This window comes from Struthio camelus, chromosome W (assembly GCF_040807025.1).
Source record: "Struthio camelus isolate bStrCam1 chromosome W, bStrCam1.hap1, whole genome shotgun sequence".
In the NCBI taxonomy this organism is placed as follows: Eukaryota; Metazoa; Chordata; class Aves; order Struthioniformes; family Struthionidae; genus Struthio; species Struthio camelus.
Window position 1 is genome coordinate 31,807,144 of NC_090981.1, and position 21,364 is coordinate 31,828,507.

Genomic DNA, 21,364 nt, shown 5'->3' on the forward strand with positions numbered 1-21,364 from the left:
TATCTATGAGGAATAAAAAGTATTTGAATGGACTCTGTTCCAGCAAACTATGATTTTTGCCTTAAAATGTTAAAACATTTTGAAGTGTTCAGTGATAAAATAGCTCAGCCTACCACTAAAAAAACAAAACGTGTTCAGGAAAAAGAGAAATGTACGTCTTGGCTCTGTTAAATCCAGAGCACTCCTGACTGAGCCCAGAAGTACTTAGAAAATGAGCTCATCCACAGGCATATGCATTGTCTTAACACAACACATATGCTTTGAATTACAGAGAACAGGACAAAAGTATTTTAAATTTTGCAAAACTGAGGTTTCCATCTCCTCTTTTTGGCTGGGCGGTCTTTTTGGTGGACAGCCTTGCTTCAAACAGTTTCTCCCGTGTGTCTTTTTTGAATCTTGTCTAAGTAATGTGGTATTTAGCCTACTGTAATAAATGAGCTAATTGTAGGATGTCTGCTTGTGCTATATGAAGAGCCGTGACAAGCAACTGATGCTGCATCACCACCAGCCTCGGATTCTTTGTTTTTTCTCCTCTAGTTTGCTCTAAGTCGTTAAGGTCGTTGCTGTTACTGCTTGCGTGATCTATTGCCTCTTGTCCTGCATACCTTGCACTCTGCTTTGATATTTGTCCCACTTATTGCAGGGACAGCTAGTTTCCATCAGTGATTTACCCTTGTATTTTTCTTTCTGTGATGTCTATTTTTAATTAGATGGAGCTCTTTTCTTCCTCTGCTTGCTAACAAAAGCATTTGGGAAGCACGGTTTTCACTGGCCCTGGAGATGTTGCCTGGGCTTTGCTGAGCAAGGCTCCTTCCTCCCACTAACTTTGCATGGGGTCTTTATGTCACACGAAATGTGGTCACCTACTAGTTTCTGACTTGCATATTCAAATTCCTATGACTTAGCTTTAAGCTGTAAGCTAATAAAGCTTACAGCTTTATTGCAGGCCTGTAAAAAGTTTCACAGGGCACTTTGTAATTTCCCCCATAACAACCCTTTACGTATGGATCAAAGAATTCTTTAAATTTTGAATAAATTAGTCTAGCAGTTTTTCCTGCTCCCAGTGGAATACATCATAGATTTCTGAAGCTTTCAAATGTGGAGGATTTCACACATCTGATTTCTCTACCCTGCGACTTGCTTCAAGAAGAAAACAAAAGCTCTGCAGAGACTCAAACTGATAGAAGTAGGAGGAACTGTGGTGGCTTTATTTATTTCACTTTTGCTAAGTGTTTATTTTATTTCTCAAACCATGTAATGGAAGTGAGACATACACAACGGATGGCAAGAGGAAAAATTATAATTTTCTGGGCTTTGTCAAATGCCTGGTGGCCAGATGTTACCTCTATTACTTAAGAAACTACTGACTTAAATGTCTGTTCTTAGAAGGTTCCTTGTTCGTACTGTCCAGAAACTTGATGAGAAAGACACTGAGCAGGTTGCCTTTGGGTACTTGAGGACATCACTGGGGAAACAAAGCAAGTTTAAAAGGTCAAGGAGCTGACTTTCCTTATCCATCTTCCATTTCTCAGTTAGAAGAAGGCAGACGTAGCCTAGATATTCACCCTGCTCCTGTTTCAGGTAGTTTAACAGCGGAGAAGAGCCACTGCAAAATGGCAGGTACAGCTTCCATCAGGAGCTCTGGTTTTACCTAGTTTCCCCTCTCAGATACCGGAGCACTGAGGAAGGACATGTCACCACCACACAGGCAGTGCTGCAGAGAGACCGTGGGACTTCTGGCACTGCATAAAGAAGGCCAAAGCTGCTGTGGGCTGGCGGAGAGCCCTGGGTGCCACAGGAGAGTGTTCCCGCAGGGATGGTGTGGCCGGATGGACAGGGCAGGCAGCCTGGCCAACTCGGCAGAAACCTTCTGGTACTTGTAGGGGATGAACTGAAGTGGGGGCTTCAGTTAACGTGCACTCGAGGCCTGCAATAGAAATTGGGGGACCATTGTACTTAATATGAAAATGAAACACACAAGCGAAAGTTTTTTAACTGGGAAGTCCAAAAAGAGTGACATTACTGAGGAGGAAGTCTTGCAGCAGTATCGATTAAAATGAGTCATGTCTTAGAGGCATGATAGTAGCTGGAATATGGAACAAACCATTTAAAACAAGCCAACAAACAAAACCCCCAAAACCTACTAGACCGAGAAGAAACACTTATAGAGCCTGTGCAGTGTAGGTAAAAGGAATGATACCTGCACAACAACTCAAAATACAAGATTTTCACTTCTACTTTCATCTTCCCACTGGAATTTGAGAAGGAGAAGTATGCTTGAAAAAAAGAAAACTGTTAAGCAATATTGTTCAACATGGTTGTAAAAGCTTCACCTCATGAAGAAGGTACTCTCACTTGAACAGTAAGGAATCAAATTAATTTCGCAGAAGTTAGAAGCTGTTTTCCAGAATATACAAAGACCTCAGCAAGATAAAATCTAAAGTTGAAAATGACTAAGAGACACTCATCAAATCGTTAGAAAAACATCCTGTGCAGACAAAACAAAACAAATAAACAACATGGTGGGTAATTCACTAGATCTGAGAGAAGAAGAAAAAACCCCTCCCTACACAGATGCTAAAGAATTAGCAGTGTGTGCAGGAAAAGTTGTATCTGCTGAGGGCAAAGAAGTGTTTGTGTGGGGCAGGATATGCCAGATGTCTTGAAAATCCTCAACCTGAATTGTGGAAGTAGCACCCCCAAGAACGCTATTTTGCAAGATGTACAGTTCAAATCTTAATAATCATACTGAGAGAAGTCCTAGATCTGAGATGCATCCAGCATTGCACTGTCCAGGGAAAGACTCTGAGAAAGGCACTGCTAAAGCCCATTTGCAGTGAGCTGCTCAAAATTGGCTAATGCATCACAGATACTTACAAAAACTGGGTGTCAATACATGCAAACTGAGAGAGACTCTTTTGTATTATACTATAAATTTTAAGTCACTTATTTCTGGGAATCCAGTGCCCACTAGAACTCACCATAAATGGTGTATTAGCAATGCGAAAGGGCTCGACAAGCCCTCCCTTCCTCCCAAGAGCACAGAATATTTCTGTGCCTGGCACCAGCGCTCGGGCTGGTAGGACCTGGCCCCACAGCAATTCCCAGTCACTGCTGGGGAAGATTGACCACAGCTCTCCTGTATCTCCTCTTCCATCTCCTTGGTGTATTTTTATTTTGAGGAGAGGAGACGGAGAGGAAGCGCAGACCGTGCTTTGCACTGTAGAAATTCTCCCCTGGGAACACGCAACCAGACTTCAGCAGTTCTGCCGTAGCTGAGCAAAATCATTTTGAACAACCTGCTTATGGGAAGGGGTCTAGATTAATCATGTTATGCTTTTGTCCAGCCTAGCCCAAAGGTAGACTTTCCCACTCTCTAGCTGGCCAAAATAGCCACATAAAAATCTGTTGTCAAAATTCTGCCCATGTAGGTGCCAATTTCCTGTTTAAGCACTTCAAACTCATATTTGTCCCTTCCTGTGTAATTAGAGCATATTTCTATCTTTTAACATATAGCACTTTACAAGTGTGTAAACATATTTCGTTCCCTAACACAGTATATTATTTCAGGCAAGGCTAAAACAGTGATTTCAAAGTCAAACATTCCTTTAGCTTAAATGTTAAAGTTCACAGTGTGTTATAAGCTTGGTAAATCAAATTTGCTTTTCACAGCATTCCTCTGAACTATAAAAATATTTATTGTGCTATTCCTTTCCATCAAAAATACTTGTGTTTGATTTTGTGACATAATTTGCTTTAAAGAACTCTAAAAGTATTCTCAGCAAAAATAAAAAGTTCTCTGGCTTTCATTTAATGAAAATTGTATTTTTAAGAGCCAAAAGAAAAAGTCTCTGAAGTTGATACACTACTTACATTTCCTCAGATGAGTAAGTCTTAACATTGAAAAGCTTCTAAAGGGCTTCTATAACTGTGACCAGTTAAAATTTTGTATGCTTTTCCCGAGTCATCAAAATATAGAAAAAAAAATTCTTTCCCGCTGTCCTTTCTTTGAGCAGACTACAAGTAATAGGATTAGATTATTAATGCAATTTCCATGGAATACATTTATTCTTTTTGTCATTTTTTTTAACTTCTTAGCCTAAGAGATAATATTTAATGCAACGTACTTCACTTAAATTAGTTATCTTGCCTGATATATTCTTGTTATATTTAGCAACTTTGTGTTTTGAGTAGAGTGTTAGACTGGGAAGCAAGGGAGCTGAAGTGCTCTGCTGCCCTACTGAAGTCAATCAAAATTTTAGCATTTCCTTCAACAGAATCAGAAATTCAGCCTCAGATCTGCTTCATACATCTGCCCACTGGCCTGTGTGACATTTGGATATTATGGACAAAGGAGATTATTGCCCTTTAGGGAGAATGACTTGCCCTGAAGAGTCCAGTGCTTAAAAACGTTATTTGCAATTTGGTATACCAAGGGTTTTGTCCTGTCTTAAGCACTAAGCAATGGAGTAAGCCTCCTTTTTTTCACTCAAACTGTAAAACTGTCATTGAAGACCGTGATTAAAAATGAATTTGATCACAGCAACACAGGCTGAGAGTACAGCTTCCCAAACAGGTTACCACAGCAGAAAGTGCGCTGCCGAGGTACAGTGTGTCTGTCAGCTATTATACAGTGAGAGTTTGCCCGCATGCTCCAATCTGAGGTTAGTCTGAGGTAGCCTAGCTGTCAACAAAAAGGGCTTGCTTGTTCATCTGCCCAAACAAGGTCTATAAGGTGCTGCTGAAGACAGCACTGACGATGCCAAAGAACCTTCTCTGACAGGGATTTGAGTCCAAATCCTGTATCTGCCAGGTGAGCGCAGAACAGCGCAGAAATTCCTAGTAAATTTGACCTTTCCCACCGACCGTAAATTCAATTTTGGACAGGGAGAACAATTTCTTTCGTTGAAACTTATAAAGACTCCATGAAAGTGTTGCTGAATTACACTTTTCCAATGAAAAAAAGCATTTGTCAAAAAATTCACAAGCAGCTCTAGTCTTGATCTCAGTAAATGCCTCTAAGTGTTACTGTCAAACAGAGATAAGTAACAAAATGTAGCTGAAGGCAGGTGGGAAGCGCTTTTATGCATTTTTTAACACAAAACAATAGAAGGCCAGCAATGTTGTGGTATGTATCTATGTATAGCTTAACCACCATTAAGTTAAGCAAAATTAAAAATAGCAATAATAAAAATGAGAGCTAGTTCCCAAAGATTGCGTGGCTCCTCCTGCAGTCATGAATTCCAACAAAAAGCTTCTTTCCCTAGGTCCAGATCTATAGTGCCTAGGTGGGTGTCCTGCTGGGAGCTGTTAGTAAAATGATGGTTCTCACTGGGAGACCATTCACAGTTATTAAAATATAGTAGAGTCTCACAAATCCATGTACCATATAACTTCTGAGGAAAATAAAATCTCTTTCGAATTCTCTGCCATGGAAAATTCCTGCAGTAATGTCCCATGTTATCTTTTCACTATAACGTGTTTAGAAAATATATTGCTCTGCACGCAGTAGTGAATTATGAAGTGTTATAAATAAATGACACTAAAGTATAGCCTTTCAAATAAATTAAAAAGTCATTTAATATTGCATCTCCCTTGCTTTTGTAACTGTGATTACTCACTTGAAAAAAAAACAAAAATTTCCACCATGCAAGGTCCATATTAATATAGGTAAAGCCACTATGATTATGCGCTTCACCTTCTTCCTTTAACTTCACGTCTGCAGTAAGAATTAGAGAGTAGTCTGGTAGCTGCAATGCTGACAACATGACTTGGCTACAATTAGGAATGCAATTTCCTGTCTTGTGTTTACCTACTGCCTCTTGTCGTAAAACAGGACTTAAAACTTCAGGCAAGGGTGGTTGACTGAGTACGTGCCTGCATTTGGAGCATGGGTTTGAGCTGTGGTGAAGCCTAGCTTGACCTAGCTGTGATTCCAGGTCTCTAGGAGCTTGCTAAAGCATGGCGGAGCAGGGCAGAGAGGCAGAGCTGAGTCTGTCCCGGACCAGCCATGCTGAAGGAGTATGCAAGGCAAGAGATATCTGACCTCATTGCCAGTGTTAGGAGGCGTCTTGGCAACACCATAGGACCCAAATAGGGCAGACGACCTGGGTCAGACGTACTAATGGGACCCTGCTGAGATCACAGGTCTAAGGCCACCTTCAGAAAGGAGGAGACTCATGGCAGCTGAGTTACAGCCATACTGGGCCATGCGGCTGCGCTTTGGTCCTGGGCTTCCCTGCAAGCATGAAAAATCAGGACTACTCCAATGCTAATGTATGGCAATGGTCCTTCTTCACCTCCTCGCCTGCAATGTGGACAGGTCAATTAGCGTCCTAAGAAGTATGTGCAGTCCTTTCAAACTCTTAGTAATTTCTCATGACTCCTGAGGAAAGTCTCTGAGGGGCTGGACAGGAGTGAAAGTTTTCTTGATTAGCTCCCAGCAGTCTTAATTAGGAATGCACCCCTGATCTAGGAATCCGTCACTAGGATTAGGTTCAGAGTCTAAAGGAAAAGATGTGTTGTTCCCCTTATGAAGTGACCTGGAAGTTTGGTGTGATCAGAGAGAGGAGTATTTTCTGGAGATGTAATCACTGATCTGGTTACATTTTATTTGTGTTTGTAATTTACACATTACTAAACTGCAAGGTTGGAAATAAGCTAGAAATTTTCTTGACTTTTATTCATTTAAGCAAATAGGAAACTCATAGGTAAACAGCAAACTCCTAGCTAAACAATGGTGTATCTTCTGGAAGGATACAGACTCCAGAACAGACTTGTATCCAAACAGCGAAGTGAAGTTGGGCTTGAGCACAGGCTCAGGCCAATTTAAGCAAGGGAGACACCTGTTCTGCTCTCCCTTTCAAAGATTTTTTTTTTCTTTGGTTAGGACAAATCTAGACAAAAGGCAAACACAGCTGTGTGCAGTTCTTAACCTCAGCTTCTTCACATGGTCTGAATAAGTCGTGCTCTTCCATGCAAGTGCTTTCTTGTCCCACTCTTGACTTGATTTTTTCTACCTTTTCTTTTTCTGGACTAGATGCATAACTGTTTCCCTCTTTACCAGTTCCTAATTCCCTTAGTCTCTCCACTCAAATCCTTCTTTTGTATCTATTTCCTTTTCTTTCTTTCTATTCTATTCCCAGTGTTCTCTCATTCTTATTTCTGTTTCCTCATTTTTTCTGTTGATCCCAATTATAAAATATACAGTATGATCACTTTCCCTGAAGGCAGACTGTCCTGAGTCTCACTGAAAACAAAATATGGGAAGTAGCGCTCATCATTATTGAATTTCATGCATGCAGCCTCTAGGAATATGATAGCCATTTTGATTTACAACAGTGTGGTTTTAGCCTTCCTGAAAGGCGTAATAGCTGATAGCCATTTTGAGTTAGCAGAAAATTTGCATGTTTATGACCAAGGTTTATGGGACATTTGCAATACCCCGTGTCACAGAAATAATGACAAGATCATGACAACTGCCAATGTCTGCTTTTTTATCTTTCTTTTAGGTTGGCCTCTGTCTGCATAATCATTCAGCTTGAAATGTTAATCTGGTTTATATTTTACTACCATATAAAAGTGTGCCTGGATCAGGGAAACCTGCAGTGCAATAACCACAATAGTGCGTGTTCCTAAATTAAGCATCCTTCCTTGCTGCTACACTGCAACTTCACCTGGGGACCTCTGCACTGGATAAATACATGACTGCACAAAAGAAGGTAAAACAGAGCATATGGCTTCATTGGGATTTAGTTCTAACACTTTCTAAGGAATTACTGTAGCATTTCTTTCAGAGAAAAAGAAGTTCTCTTCCTATCACACACACAAAGAAACTGCTGAGAGATTTGTGTAAGCTTATTGCAACTGTCTCCACATTATTGATCCTGTGGCTGTTCTGTAAGGCAATTGCAAACAATAAGTCATCATTGCGTGTTAGTCGCAAAAAAAAAGCAAGGGGAGGTGGGAGTGCAATCTGAATACAGATTCTGACCTGCTTTCTGTGTCTCTGAACATCGAGACAAATTTAAGCATCACCAGCCCAGACCTTGAGTCCTACATAGTGGAATAACTATACAAAAAAGCAGTTTACTGCCTCATCTTTAATTCTGCTGTGTCTAGCAAAGCCATTGCTTTACAGTGCTGAAGTATTAGAAATGCTGCTATTTGAAATGCCAGTAATGCTAAAAATATAGTACAGGACTATGCTACCACTACAATAACAAGTGGATGACATATCAAAGAGAAAGCTATTTTAACAAAGGTATGTATGGATAATGATAAATAGAAGTACAGAAGATACTCAAATTTAGACTGTAAGAGTTTTTCTTTTGCAAACTGTTAGTGTTTTGTGCACATTAACATGAAGCAAGCAATGGGGATGTCTAATATCTTTGCTTGAGCCATCAGTGAAAATATTGAAGGATATTGATGCCTGTGTGAAAACAGATCTAAGTATCAGCAGTACTTAAAAACTTCCCAAAGAATCATTCATCGTTTTAACTGATGTTTCTTTTACACGACATAGCTAGAATAGTTAATACTATTAAACATGTTGCGTTAGATATTAAGGGATAAGCAAGTACAGGAATAAAGCACTAACCAAACCTACTCTTGAAAGAGAAGCATGTACGTGACCTCATCACAGCATTGAGTGTGCTGTTAAAAGCTGGATATAAGAATCAGAGACCGAATTTTACTGTAATTAGAACAGATTCACATGAAAATCATTAGAAACCCCAACTGAGTTAGAAGGGACTTGAAGAAGTTGCATCATCTCTCCTTCCACCTTGAGTTAAGAATTGAGAGATTTGTGTAACTTGTTCCTAAAGACAACCAGCGATGGAAACTCTGCAGCTTCCCCAGGCAATCTCTTCCAATGTTTCTCTGTCTTCGGTGATAACGGAACAGAATTAAGTCAGAAGATATTTTCTGGGCACCCACACACAAAATGAAATATATTTAATGCAAGAAAGACTTTATATGGTAATACGTTTTAACAAATGTAAATGTTTCCAGTCTCTAGCTACTTCCTTCAGCATGAAATGCAGCCCTTTCAAGAACTCTTTGCCGTAGGAACTAATTAGCACTTTGAAATTTGAACTGCTTAAATGCATGATTATTTGTATTATTCACATTTTTGCTCCTCCACTACTCCTTTATGAAAGAAATTTTACTGTCATCACCAGCTGCCATGAAATAGGATTTACTGATTGTGTTTCTGGGTTCGCAGAGCTAAACCATTTCTTTAATTCATATAAAATAAACCATATTATTTGATATAAACTTTATTTGTTATTTAAATATCATTAGATTGTGTAAGAAAGAAGAAATCATTTCAAGGCATAATTTAGATAGCTTCTTAGAGTTATGAAGTGCTGTTGATGATACATTAAAGAAAGGTAATTAAAGGAATTGGTGAAGTAGTAGGTAACGAATGCTTAAATTCTTTATACAGTAAACTCATTTAGTGTTGTAATAAACTTTGTCCTTACAAACGAAATGCACCACCTGGCTCAAATTATGCTATATACGTACTATATACCTATACCCTGTATGCTTCTGCCTGTTACTTGAGCACCTTGGAGAGCCAGAGAACAAGGTTATATATGGAAGGAAAGCTGGTGGGAAGAGCTGAGAGGGGTCTCCTTTACCACGGTCTCCGTGGTGAGGTGAGTTCTGAGGGACCAGAACTGCGATGGGAGAGCGCTGAGCAAGTTGGTGAGTCGCCCTGGGTCAACTTTTAAGCAGCTCCTGTGCCTCGAGGGCCCCACTACACAAACAGCTTGAGAGCTTGGGACGGCAGGCGCGGAAGGTAAATGAATCCCTGCAGGGTCAGATGGATGGAAAGCCAGACAGCGGAGCTGCTGGCAGTAACAGTCTTTGAGAAGAGCAGAATAGCCAGAGAGAACTGGCTATTGATGTGTGCTTTTGGGGCAGCGTTTTCCTCCCCACTTTATGTGAGTGTGAGCTGACGGTTTTACCTCTTAAATAACATCACTGAACAGAAGTGCTGGATTGCTGAGGGTTCAGAGCTTATAGTTAAAATACTAGGTAGGTTCCCCAAGAGGATCCTAGAGCACATGCTGGTTCTGCTGATGGTGTTTAAAACCACACGGACAGCTTTATAAACAAGGCAGCCCTCTCGCCTGGGTGAGGTGGCGGTGCCTCCCTGGACATAGGGGCAGTCTGAGCTTGCTGGGTCTCTCCGAGTGTAGGACAGCTCGACCGCAAGCAGCCCGAGCGCGAAGAGAAAAGGCCCTGCTGAGCCCTTTCTTCCACCCGTGACACCCTTCCCTGTCAGTGCTGGTGCCTCTGGGTAGCTGCAAGCGGGGCGTCCCCACGCGGGCCAGTCCACGGGGGCAGCCGGGAGCTGGGGCTGCAGCTTCAGGGGGAGGACGTGCAGCAAGGAGGAGACGAAGGCTGACTCTGCCTGTGGTCTGGCATGAAACCAGGAACTGCAGTGACATCGCAAGCTGCTCTTGGCAGTTATGGGTGGTACCAAGTGAAGCCACCATTGAAGGTGAGTGAATTTTGGAGCCTCTGTATGCGTTCTCGTCATCTGTTGCTGGTGAGTACACCTAAAAGGAAAAAGTAAAATGCAGAGTTTCACAGGTATTCAACAGGGCTAACAGAGCTGATGGACCTGTAACTTTCGTACCGTGTTAGCTGTGCAGTCTTTACGGTGGTATTAAAATAGGGTTTTGTATTGAATGCACTTTTTTTTTTTTCAGAAGAGACTGTGTATGTTTTGTACTAAGTGAAATTTGAAGTCTGCACTCACAGACAGAGTGGGTTTCCACCTTTTGCTGCTGTTGCTATTTGGAGGTCGCTTTCCGGGACCAGGTTATCAGTGCCACAGCCCAGAAGAACGTAGAAAACAGCTGGGTCTAGCTTGTGTGGAAGGAATTGCAAAGTTTCCATTCCTCTCCACTGTGGCTGCATTAAACCTTTCCTATTAAAAAAAAAAAAAAAAAAAAAAAAGATTTTTAGAACATAGTGACCATCAGCAGCCCTGACATGCTCAAGGATTTCTCTAACCTCTCTTTTCTTTTAATGCCTGTGAGGGCATGCTCTCTTGGGCAAGAAAAATCCCTGCTTAACTCTGAATTTTCTCGCACCTTGCAGCGAAATGTCTGGTACTAGCCAGCTCTGGAGACAGCACACGAGACCAAACGGGCCGAGGGAAGGCTCGGCCATCCTGTGGGTACGTCCCCTAAGCCAGGAGGACAGGAGTCGCTCGGTCTTTGTCACTACAGCTTCCCAGCTGCCCGCGGGAGGGGAGCGGTGGTGGGGGTGAAGCCTGCTCCACAGTGCGGACCTCGGCCGCGCAGCATACCGACAGCCCGGGAGAGCCAAGTCACGCGGGGGCGGGCCGGGGGCTACCGAGCAGAGCGGGTGAGTTCACGATCCCTTCTTTAAAGTTGCCTTATGCGTTGTAAGGGCTGCGGCCGCATTTCAAGGACAGACGTCTCAGCAGGAGCCGGAGCAGCAGCAGCTGCAGCTGCCTGCCTGCCTGGCACGAAGCTGGCGCGCTGCTCCCACCCCGGGGCCGCCGCGGCGCGCATCTCCCGCGGGCGCGGCCGAGGGGGCGGGGCGGAGGCGCCGGGCCCCGCCCCCCGAGGCGCCCATTGGCCGCGCCCCTCCGAGCCCCGCCCCTCCGCGGGGAGGGAGGGGCCAACGACGCCCCCGGGCCGCCGCCGCCGCCGCGATCGCAGCGGGGCTGGAGCGGGAGCGGGAGCCGGAGCGGGGCAGCGGCAGCGCGGGAGGAGCGCGCAGCGCGGCGGGCAGGGAGCTGCCGCCGCCCGCCAGCCCCGCTCGTGGGAAGCGGAGGGAAGGGGGCAAAGAAAGCCAAACTCAGCCCTAACACCGGCCGGCGGCACCGCCCGCTCCTTCTCTCTCTGTCTCTTTCTTCCTTTCTTTCTTTTTTTATTTTTTTTTATTATTATTATTTCAATTTCTGTTTTGTGCCTGTGTGTTGTGTCTTGGGCGCGGCGTGGGAGTTGCTGCCCGGCCGGCCGACGGACGGACGGACGAACGGACGGACAGACAGACAGACAAAGGGAAGGGGCGGGGGCCGCGCTCCGCCGGCGACATGCGCTCCGTGCGGAAGCGGTGGACGGCGTGCACCATCAGCATCCTCCTCATCGTCTACAAGACAAAAGAGATCGCGCGCCCCGAGGAGCGCCAGGAGGCCCCGCTGCCCGGGTAAAGGCGGGCGCGCGCCGGGGGCGGGGGGGGAGGAGGCCGCGGGCGGGGGCGGCTGCGCGTAACCTCCGCGGCCGCGGGGCGCCCCCCCACCCCGCCCGGCGCGGGGCTTCGGCCCGTCGGCGGGAAATGGGGCGGACGGCGCGGGTGCGGAGGCGGCGCCGGCGGGGACCCGCGGCGTTTGTGCGGCAGCGGCCGGACCCGGCTCCGCGGGTGCGGAGCGGCGGCAGGGGGTAGGGAGCTGGGGGGGGGGGGTGCGCTGGGCGCCGCGGGCAGCGGCTGCGCCTGTTGCTGCTGCCCCAAATCGCGGGGCTGGGGCGCAGCCGGGACGCCCGCCTGTGGCCGCGGGTGCGCGGTGCTGCGCGGCCGCCGGGAGCCCACGGTGGCCCCAAGTTTGCCCGGGAGCCGCTGCTAACTTTGGTGCTCCCCGGGGCGGAGAGTTTGCGGAGGGGGGAGCTCCGGCTGGCTGCGGAGCGGGACCGCCGGCTCCGGAGGCGCCTCCGTGGGAAGCCCCCTTCTCTCGCTTAGACCTTCGTCTGCTTTATGTTTTTTTTTTTCCCTTCCTGCCTGTCTTCGACTAAAAAGGAAAGACGGAAAGTCCCTTGCCGTTTTGTGCGTGAAGCGCAGCAGCTTTCCCTGGCTTTGTGGCAGCGCATGGCGTGTGCGTGCCCCCGCTCTTCCTCTCTGCCCCTGACTCGCAGCTGTCCTGGGAAGAAGTTGGCTTTTCAGCCAAGCCTGGTTTTTCCCAGAAGGGGACGATCTGTCTGTGCTCACGGCGTGTGTAAATTCACACCGGCTGCCGTAACGCCCTCGAGAAGGGGGCGGCAGCGGGGGCTCCTGCTTTGCCTTCGTGCCCGTCGCTTGGCGGGGTGTGGCCGCAGCAGGTTTTCGTCCTTTGCTATAAGCCCTCGCCTTAGCTGGGGCTGGGGGGAGTGAGGAGGTTGCAGGTGCCCCCCTGCGACCCTGCCCCTGAGACCCCTTTCCCCGGGCATCGCGGGGCAGGAGAGGGGGTGCGTGCAGGCAGCTGTGCGCAGCTGGGCACTGCTGGACACCAGGGCAGGCGCCACTGTGTCGGGGCTGGCAGGTGGCTCCCGAAAAGGAGCAGGTCTGGTGGCCCGACTTCTTCTCCTGTCCTTGCACCTCAGCGGGGACAAACCTGGGGCTGCTGCTGGCCCGCGCGGTGCCCACGCAGCGCCCACCTCGGCGGCATCGGCTAGGTGTGAGAGGGTTTTCCCCATGCGTGGTTAATGGTGTGGTGTTTGCTTCCCTACGTATTAAAGGCTTTTACAACTTGGCGGTAACTTACTTTCTTGTCGAAACTTAGTGTAAGCCCAGGTTTCGCAGCAGTGCTGTAGTCTCGGTGTACTGAACAAGACATCTGAAGTTCAAATGTATGTTTATAGGTGGAGAAGAATGCACGGGAGAACTAATGTGTCAGGGAGAATGAGCATTAACTAAAGATATCCACGTTTCAAAATATACGATCCTTCAACTCAGACTAGGTGCAGTTGCTAAAATGATTCAGAAGTCAGTCACTAGATATAATTGCTACATATTTGCAAAAAAAAAAAACCCTCCAGCTTATGATATATTGTATTTGATATTATTTTAAATGAACTGATGCTTTACTATTACATGAAACAAAGTATGTAGTCACAGCTATGTACTACCTCTCTGACAGTTAAACATACAACGTGCTTCTGCCAGGTCCTTTAGTGATATCTCGACACTTTTGGTGTCAGGGAAACTTCTTGTGCAGTACGGTCCTACGTCCTTTAGCTAAGGATGTGGGGATACCATTCCTTTTCCCAGCCCTTCTGCCCCATCCCTCAGCAGTAAGAATCAGAAAACAGGAAGACTAAGTCTCCTATTTCCCTCTGCCGCCACTTAACGACTCTTGCCTGTCTTCCAGTAGAAGGGCTCACTCCACTGTTTTGGTTATTTTTGATGGGCCACAAGGGAAAACAAAGTCATTCTTTTGTGGAATGTTTTACTTCCAGAAGTACTAGTAATCTCACATTCTGAATGCATGAGGTGGCCCTTTTTGTATTTATTAATGACACCGCCAGTAAATCCCAGGTTTTCTGAAATAGGGTATTATATAAGAATCTGTGCAATTCCAAAGCATATGTTATGCCTTAAACACCTTATGTTTTCACAGCAAAATCTCTAGGACAATAATTGTAAAAGCATGACAATCTTTAACTAGACAGTAATGTCTAGACAGTAATGTCCCTTTAAAGGTTATTCAAGTAATAACACACATGCATTGTATTATTATTATTTTTTTTTTTTGCATTTAACAAACTACGTGCAGGATAAGAGATGGTCTTATACTAGTCTGGTTGGTCACCAAAGCGAGGTAATTCGGAGCTGAGGTTGACACCATAAGCCACAAGTTACCATCATTTTTAACAGCAGTTGTTCTATTAATATCAAGGGGGATTTACTGCAGTTCTAGAAGAGGCAAAGTGGCCCCAGTTCATTTCACGCTTACTTGTTTACACAATGAAGAATTTCCTGGTGTAAGTTGAGCTTCTTATGCATGACTGTATTAAATATTATTTTAGATGAAAATTAAACTACTAATAAAAGGGAGAGGAGCATATCAGTAAACACCTCTGTGTTTGTAGTAGAGCTTTAACACGGAGCACTTAGGACCTTCTTTCAGCTCATGGCAACATAATTTAACATTGTTTTTCTGTGCCATATATATAGTTCATTGCAGATGTAAATTGTGAATACTCGAGACAATCACCTTTCAAATGCTAGAGTACTTTAGCAACAAATTATGTTCCAAACAGCTAAATTTTGTCACCTGTTTCACTGTTGCCTGAAGTGCCTAATGGGTAACTTTTTACTCAGCATAAACTAGAGACTTCCCTGAAGTACTCTTATATGTGTACTTTACCTGATGCATTTGGGTAATTTTCCTTTAGATGCATACACTCTATCTTGTTGCAGAACAGGATATGCAATAAGCACAGTCATAACAGTTGTGGAAGAGAAAGCAACCGTAAACTAGCTTAGTGAATGTGAAATTAAAAACATCGAAAAGCAAATATTAAATACATTGTAATTATTCATTCACTTCAGTGGCTTCCACAACATGCTGCCATCGGGTCGAGTTGGAGTGAGTAGGAGGCTTTGCGTACAGGTGGTGCACCTGTGCAAAACTGCCTGGAGTTGTGGGTTTTTCAGTAGGTGGCACTCTTACCTCTGAGTCAGCGCCGCGTCCTTGCTGCAGCCTGTTGGTTTGGGGGGGGGGGGTGAGGAGGGGAGAGTGGTGCCAGTGGCACTGGGGGTTGGGGTTTGGGTTTTTTTTTTTTTTTTAGATGAAGTGTAAAACATTGTTTACTACTTACAGGAGCTTTTGCAATCATGGCCGTTTTTGCAAATGAACACAAAGTACCAGTTTTGTTAGTTTAGCCTAATTAATGTCCCATTGCAGGTTAGTTCTAGTTTAATCTGCGGTATAATTTATCAAATGCTAGTACACATATATACTGTAATAATGTTGCGGTAGCTCTTACAATGCACCAGGATCCCATTGTTTTAAGCACTTTCAGAGACAGGGAAACAAAAATTAGCATTTCCCTAGAAAGCTTGTGGTCTCTTTCAGAGACTACACTGAAACATTTCTCATGCTCCATTTTGTTGGTCAAATGTCTGCTGGTCAAAAGTCCTATTTGTAGCCAAGTGGAATTATTAGTAATATTTCAGGGAAGTCTTCCTTTCTTAACAGATAGAGATTTCTCTATGTTACTGTGATATATACTCCTTCTCAGATATAAGGCATTCTGCGTGGGAGAATGTTATACCCAAAGAGATTGATACATTAAACAACTATGGATTACGCTACTATGTTTGAACTCAGAGGGCTGAATGGTGCTCTGGTGTATAAATAGAAACAGTATGGTTGCATATATGGAAATAAAAACAGATTTTAGACCTAAGACCTGAGTTCTGCTTGCAGTGTTTTAGCTTTCCTATTACATATGTGTGACCTGTTGGCTGATACGGTTGCGACTGGTAACTGTATGGTACTTCATCAAATGTTCAGTGATCATCAGCCGCTGCTTACTACAGCTTTTATTTTTTAAGGTTACCCTACCAAAATGGATGGATATAATGAGATTGGTCAATCGGATAGACAACGGAGGTTGCCTGGCCTTGTTTGTGCAAATGTTGCAGGAAGTCTCAGGGAAATTTTGTGTTTCGTGTGCCCTGCAACCCCAGAACTCCTGGCGTGGAAGTCTCCTAGTACCAGTAGGAGGCAAAGAGAGTTAATTAGGCCATTAATGTATAACAAGATAAATTGCTGGAGGAAGGAGTGAAAGTTAATTCCTAGCTTAATAGTGGAAGTTTGGGACAGGGGCGTGCAGAATCTGCCTCACGTGTATACTGAGGCAAACCAGGTCCGGCCTCACAATTTGGAGTTCATTGTAATTTTTGTTTTGTTCATTGCAATAAAACTGAAAATATACTTAAGCTTTCAAATTAAGTATTAAAATCTTAGATAGAGATCTTCCATAGATTTCTCTTAGGTATGGTTTATTTTATTTGGCGAGCAGAGTAGGTGAGAATGGGAGGCAATTGCTACGTTTTGTCGTGGACAAAGAGAAAATATCACTGGTGTTTGTGATCTAAATTACTTCAAACTAGAACTAGCCTTAACATAATTGTGTTTTTTCTGTGTTGCATTGCAGAGATGGTGAACTGAGTTTGAGTAGATCAATGATCAATAGCTCTGATAAAACAATTCGAAAGGGTTCCTCAATCTTCCAGCAATCGGTAGAAGGTTGGAAAATCAATTCCTCGTTGGTACTGGAGATAAGGTGAGTGTCTTGAAGTTCATTTTGTAATACTATTGCCTATAATTCTTCTGGTCTAGAAAACTTATCATAGTCATTTGATTCACTGTTGCAGGTGGATGTTCTATAACTTACCTAGGTGCAATGTTAAATGCAACTAAATGACCTCGGTCTTCGAAGTAAAGTTGCACTTCACAGGAATAAATAACAGTTTTTCATCTGATTCCCTCGATGAGGCATCGAGGACAACGTCTATGTTATGCATGTCTGCATTGAGCTGGTTGTCTAGCGTTCCCTTACAGTTGGTGGTGAGAAATTGGCACTTTTAGGACACGATCTTGTCTCATCCTACCATAGCTGCCTAAAACAGGACAGGTGAAAATACGCTGAAAGTACCTAGTCTTCTCCCTTAACTGCAAAGGGAGCTTAGGGGGATGACTTAGATGTAGGGATTAAGAGAGAGGCTGTTAGGTGATATGACACCTATCCTGAATGTCTGCGCCTGGTCCAAGCTGCGTCGACGCCACTGCCACCTCATGACAGTTCTCCTTCCCTTGCAGGTGGAGGCCGAAGGAGACTCAGGTCCATGCAGAGGTGGACACAAGAACAGAGTAGGTAGACACAAGGGCAGAGTTAAGGAGTGACAGTTTTGACGTTTCCTAATGGTTGCCTCAGGGCAACCGTTACTGGGCTCTTGTCACGGCTCGGCTCGGAGGCTCCCCCCGTCTTAGGAAGGTAGCCAGGGAGGGCAGGGTGTGGAGCTCAGGTTAGTGGGATGGCGGGCTGAGCCTGTCCTGCTCTGTGAAAGGTGGTAGGAAAGAGATTTTTCAGCAGCAAAGGCATAGCGGAGTGGATGTTTGATTTTCTGGATCTGAACACTGTTTTACAGCTGAGTAGGAATTTGATCTAATTAAAATGTGGTTTCTGTGTCACTTCTCTTTCTTTGATTTTGTTTAAATTAAAGGGCAGCTTATGAAACCCTTAAGCAGGCAATGCTTCCGTGTATGAAAGACATGGCCTCTCTGAACAAGGGACTTCGGGATTTATGGCTGCTGTTTTATGTTCTTCATTCTGAAACAAGCAAAAGATATTAATAGCTCAGAAATGATTCACGTGTACAAAGTTGTAGTAAAAGTAATCTGTGGAGCGGTTATAATTCTTGAAGTTCTTGAGCTATGATGGACTTAGCACAGCCCCACTGCAGCAGTAGGGAACCATGATAAGGATGAGAAGAGCAGCAGATTTTGGGTAGCAGCAGTAATTGCTCTACTGATACTCTGCGGCTGTATCTCAGCAGCTGCATCTTGCCGGGCAAGCATGGTGCGCTGTGTTACGCTGCATGGTGCATGGTATTGTCCCAAACCGCTGGGTGCCCTGGCCTGAGGGACCCCCAGGGGTCCAGCTGCGCCCCCAGCACCTGGGTTTCGCACAAGTGAACGCCTGGCTCTCACTCTAATATTCAGCCGAGGTGTACTCCCAGGCCTCAGGGCTGGTCTTTCTCCCAAGGCCCTCAGTGTAGATGTCACCTGTTTGACCAATGTGTAGTTGTTGTGTAAAAGCTAAATTCTCCTCCAAGGTAATTTGGGGAAAATGAGCAGAATTCCTATATCGATAACAATATTAAGATTTACGTGGAGGTAACTGACAACTTAAGTTGGACAAATAGTAACTTGAAAAAGAATAGTGTCCAAATTTCAAATCATAGGCTATAGTTCTGACAAGAAAAAAAAACCACACAGTTTTGCTTGTGGTGTAAACTGATTTGCTTTGGAAGTCATTGAGAGACTATAATCAGAACCTTATAATAACTCTTTGCAGTCATCCCGTTTTGGTGACAAATTAAGTATCATATTTCAGAACCATTTAAAACCAATATATTTTGCTGCTAAAGCCAAACAATAAACAAATGATAGTATTATAATAACTCTTTAGGTAAAAGTCAGAGAGAAATTGGGGTTTGGGATACTTCCGAGGTGCTCGTTTTTCACCTATTTCAAAAGCAAAATATATCGTTCAGACAAATGAGTGCTTTACTTTTTTTTTTTTAAGCTTGTTACTGCATACATATCTCACTGTACCAAAAACTTGAGTTTCAAAAGCAATGCCTTTTTTCTTACTGCTGGAGGATGAGAAAACTCTCTCACTTTATAAATACGCTCTTAAGAAACATCATGATGTAATTACTTTGTAGTTTTTAAAAACAGTGAAGCATATTTTTTGTCTAAGTAGTACAGTGAAGAAAAGCATGTATCCTATACACTAGTTTAAAAAGTAAAGATCTCATTTGGCCAGTGCAAAGATTTTCTGCACAGCAGTATGCATAAAGTTGAGGTTATCTGGATGTCCACTTTGGTCTCATTTTGAGATGACATAGCTATCATCATGAACAGCAGGTCAGAGGAGCAGATGTTTTCACTGAACCGATACCAGATTTTAGATTAATGTGACTAAGGGCCAAAATTTGATGCCGACTGTCAAGGGAAGCAGGGCTGCTAGCCAGTGCATGTTCTTTCCAGAAATCCTCTTTGCTAATGTGTGCAACATATTCAGGTACGCTTGTCAGCAGTGAGGGAGGGAAGTTTGCCACATTTTTTCCTTGCAGAAACCACAAACAACCCCTTGTAATGTGTGCCCTGCTCTTGTTGTGGACTAAACAGCACGCATTCTTCTTTCGCTTTGGCAGGAGGTTTGCTATATACCTTTCTTCCCTGTGACAGCAGCAAGAAGCATTTTAGCCATAAATATTTTTATGCTTAACTATCAGGACTAACTTCAAGTGTACGTAGCAATCTCCTAGAGTGTTCTCATCGTTAGACCAACTGTTGGGTCCTCCAAAGTACGATACGTGCACTGTATAGACCATGAAGATGATTCATACTCTGTTATTGCAACCGTTAACATGAATGGTGTTTGACTTGTGGTATGAGGTTCACCATAGCAAACGACGGTAAGAGAGAAACATAATAAAGAAAGCTAGCGCCTGTTGAATAATGTATAAAAAGTTGTCACTTCTTAGCAGTGGAAGAATAATTTGTGAAACCATTAGTGTACAGCATACAGACCTTTCGTAAAACTTATAATCACCCAAAATGGCAGCTACTGATGTGTCTTGCATCAGCTTGAAACCCACAATAAAAATTTTAAAATGTGGAAAAACATTATAGTTTTGCTTTTTGCAAGGACAACGGGTTTTGTGTTGTGTCTGGACCTACCAGGCTTGTAGCTGGGACATTGTGCTTTGCTACTTGCTCTGTTGACCATGGGTGTCCTCTCCTGCCATTTTGTATTTGCTCGAGTTAATGACCACTTTTTATCAACCGCAGAGGTCTTTTCTATTTGGTATTGGAAATGAATTCTTCACCAGGTCATAGGAATCAATGAGTGAAGACGCTCCATAACCAGGACCCCATGGGAGGAGGAAGAGCTTCCACAGGGCATCTGGGGTCCCGAGATGCTCTCCTGGACTTTGTGACCAGGAGAAGCAGTTGAGGGGGTGTAGCAGCCCCTTTGGAGGTGCCTGCTTGGAAGAAAGAGCCTGACATTGCATGATTGAAGTGGGGATGGTGGGTATCGTTAGCTGATTACTAGAGACTGGATCAAATTTGCTGCCTTACCAATCTTGCTCTAGTGGCAGAGTGATTTTTTTCAAATGGACGGTACCTTCTGATTGCTGACAACTTCTTTTAAGAATAATTAGTAATTCTGGTGCCCGCACTTGCCACTGGTGCTGGCTTGACTCCCTCACTGTCTGAATGCTTCAGTCATGTGGGGAAAGAGGAGAGAGGATCCACCTTCTGTGGGGTTTCATGTCTAAATCCTGCCTACTGTCTGTGGCAATTTGAAGGTTTTCCAATTATGGAAATTGGGAAATTTCAGTTCCATTAAAGGCCATGCTTTCAGAATGGAGAGATGTGGCAGAGGTGATACAAATCCATCTGGGGAAGCCTGCTATGCAGGACCAGTGCCAGCACCTCTGTGAACTATGTGAAATGAAATACGGTTGAGGCTGGAGTGCATGACTTTCTTTTTCCACTTCTGATTAAGTGGGGGCATGTATTTGCGTTGGAAGGAACGGACAGAGGTTTTGAATTGCAGGAAGGCGAAATGAAGAATAAAACGGTGCGTGTCTAGGATGTACTTATCTATTTGTGATGTGGGTGAGAACTCGATGAGTGGAAATTTCCTGTCAGAGAAGTGTGAGAACTTGTAATATGTTAACAGCTCCATTTAAAGGAAAAAAAAAAAGAGAGAGCGAGCAAGACTTCCCCCATAAGAAGGGCTCAGATTGTTATCTTTATTTGTCTTGCAAGATGATATGAAACAGCTATGATATGGCCTTGAAG

General features: G+C 44.2%; 2 protein-coding genes across 5 annotated transcripts in view; both read left to right on the top strand.

Moving 5' to 3' along the window:
* Positions 1–11,565, top strand: part of LOC104140156 (uncharacterized) — a 99,184-nt gene extending 87,619 nt beyond the window's left edge. The window contains exons 5-6 of the mRNA XM_068926371.1: positions 7,512–7,721; positions 11,128–11,565. Of these exons, the coding sequence (XP_068782472.1) occupies positions 7,512–7,544 (33 nt within the window). The 3' untranslated portion in view covers positions 7,545–7,721; positions 11,128–11,565. The remainder of the gene's footprint in view (positions 1–7,511; positions 7,722–11,127) is intronic.
* A 159-nt stretch (positions 11,566–11,724) lies between these two features.
* LOC104140155 (CMP-N-acetylneuraminate-poly-alpha-2,8-sialyltransferase) overlaps positions 11,725–21,364 on the top strand; it is a 63,687-nt gene continuing 54,047 nt past the window's right edge. For 3 of the 4 annotated variants that reach the window (XM_068925194.1, XM_068925197.1, XM_068925196.1), the window contains exons 1-2: positions 11,725–12,207; positions 16,917–17,045. In XM_068925194.1, the coding sequence (XP_068781295.1) occupies positions 12,095–12,207; positions 16,917–17,045 (242 nt within the window). In that variant the 5' untranslated portion in view covers positions 11,725–12,094. Of the gene's footprint in view, positions 12,208–16,916; positions 17,046–17,581; positions 17,633–21,364 lie in introns of all 4 variants that reach the window. The other variant, XM_068925195.1, reaches the window with a different exon arrangement.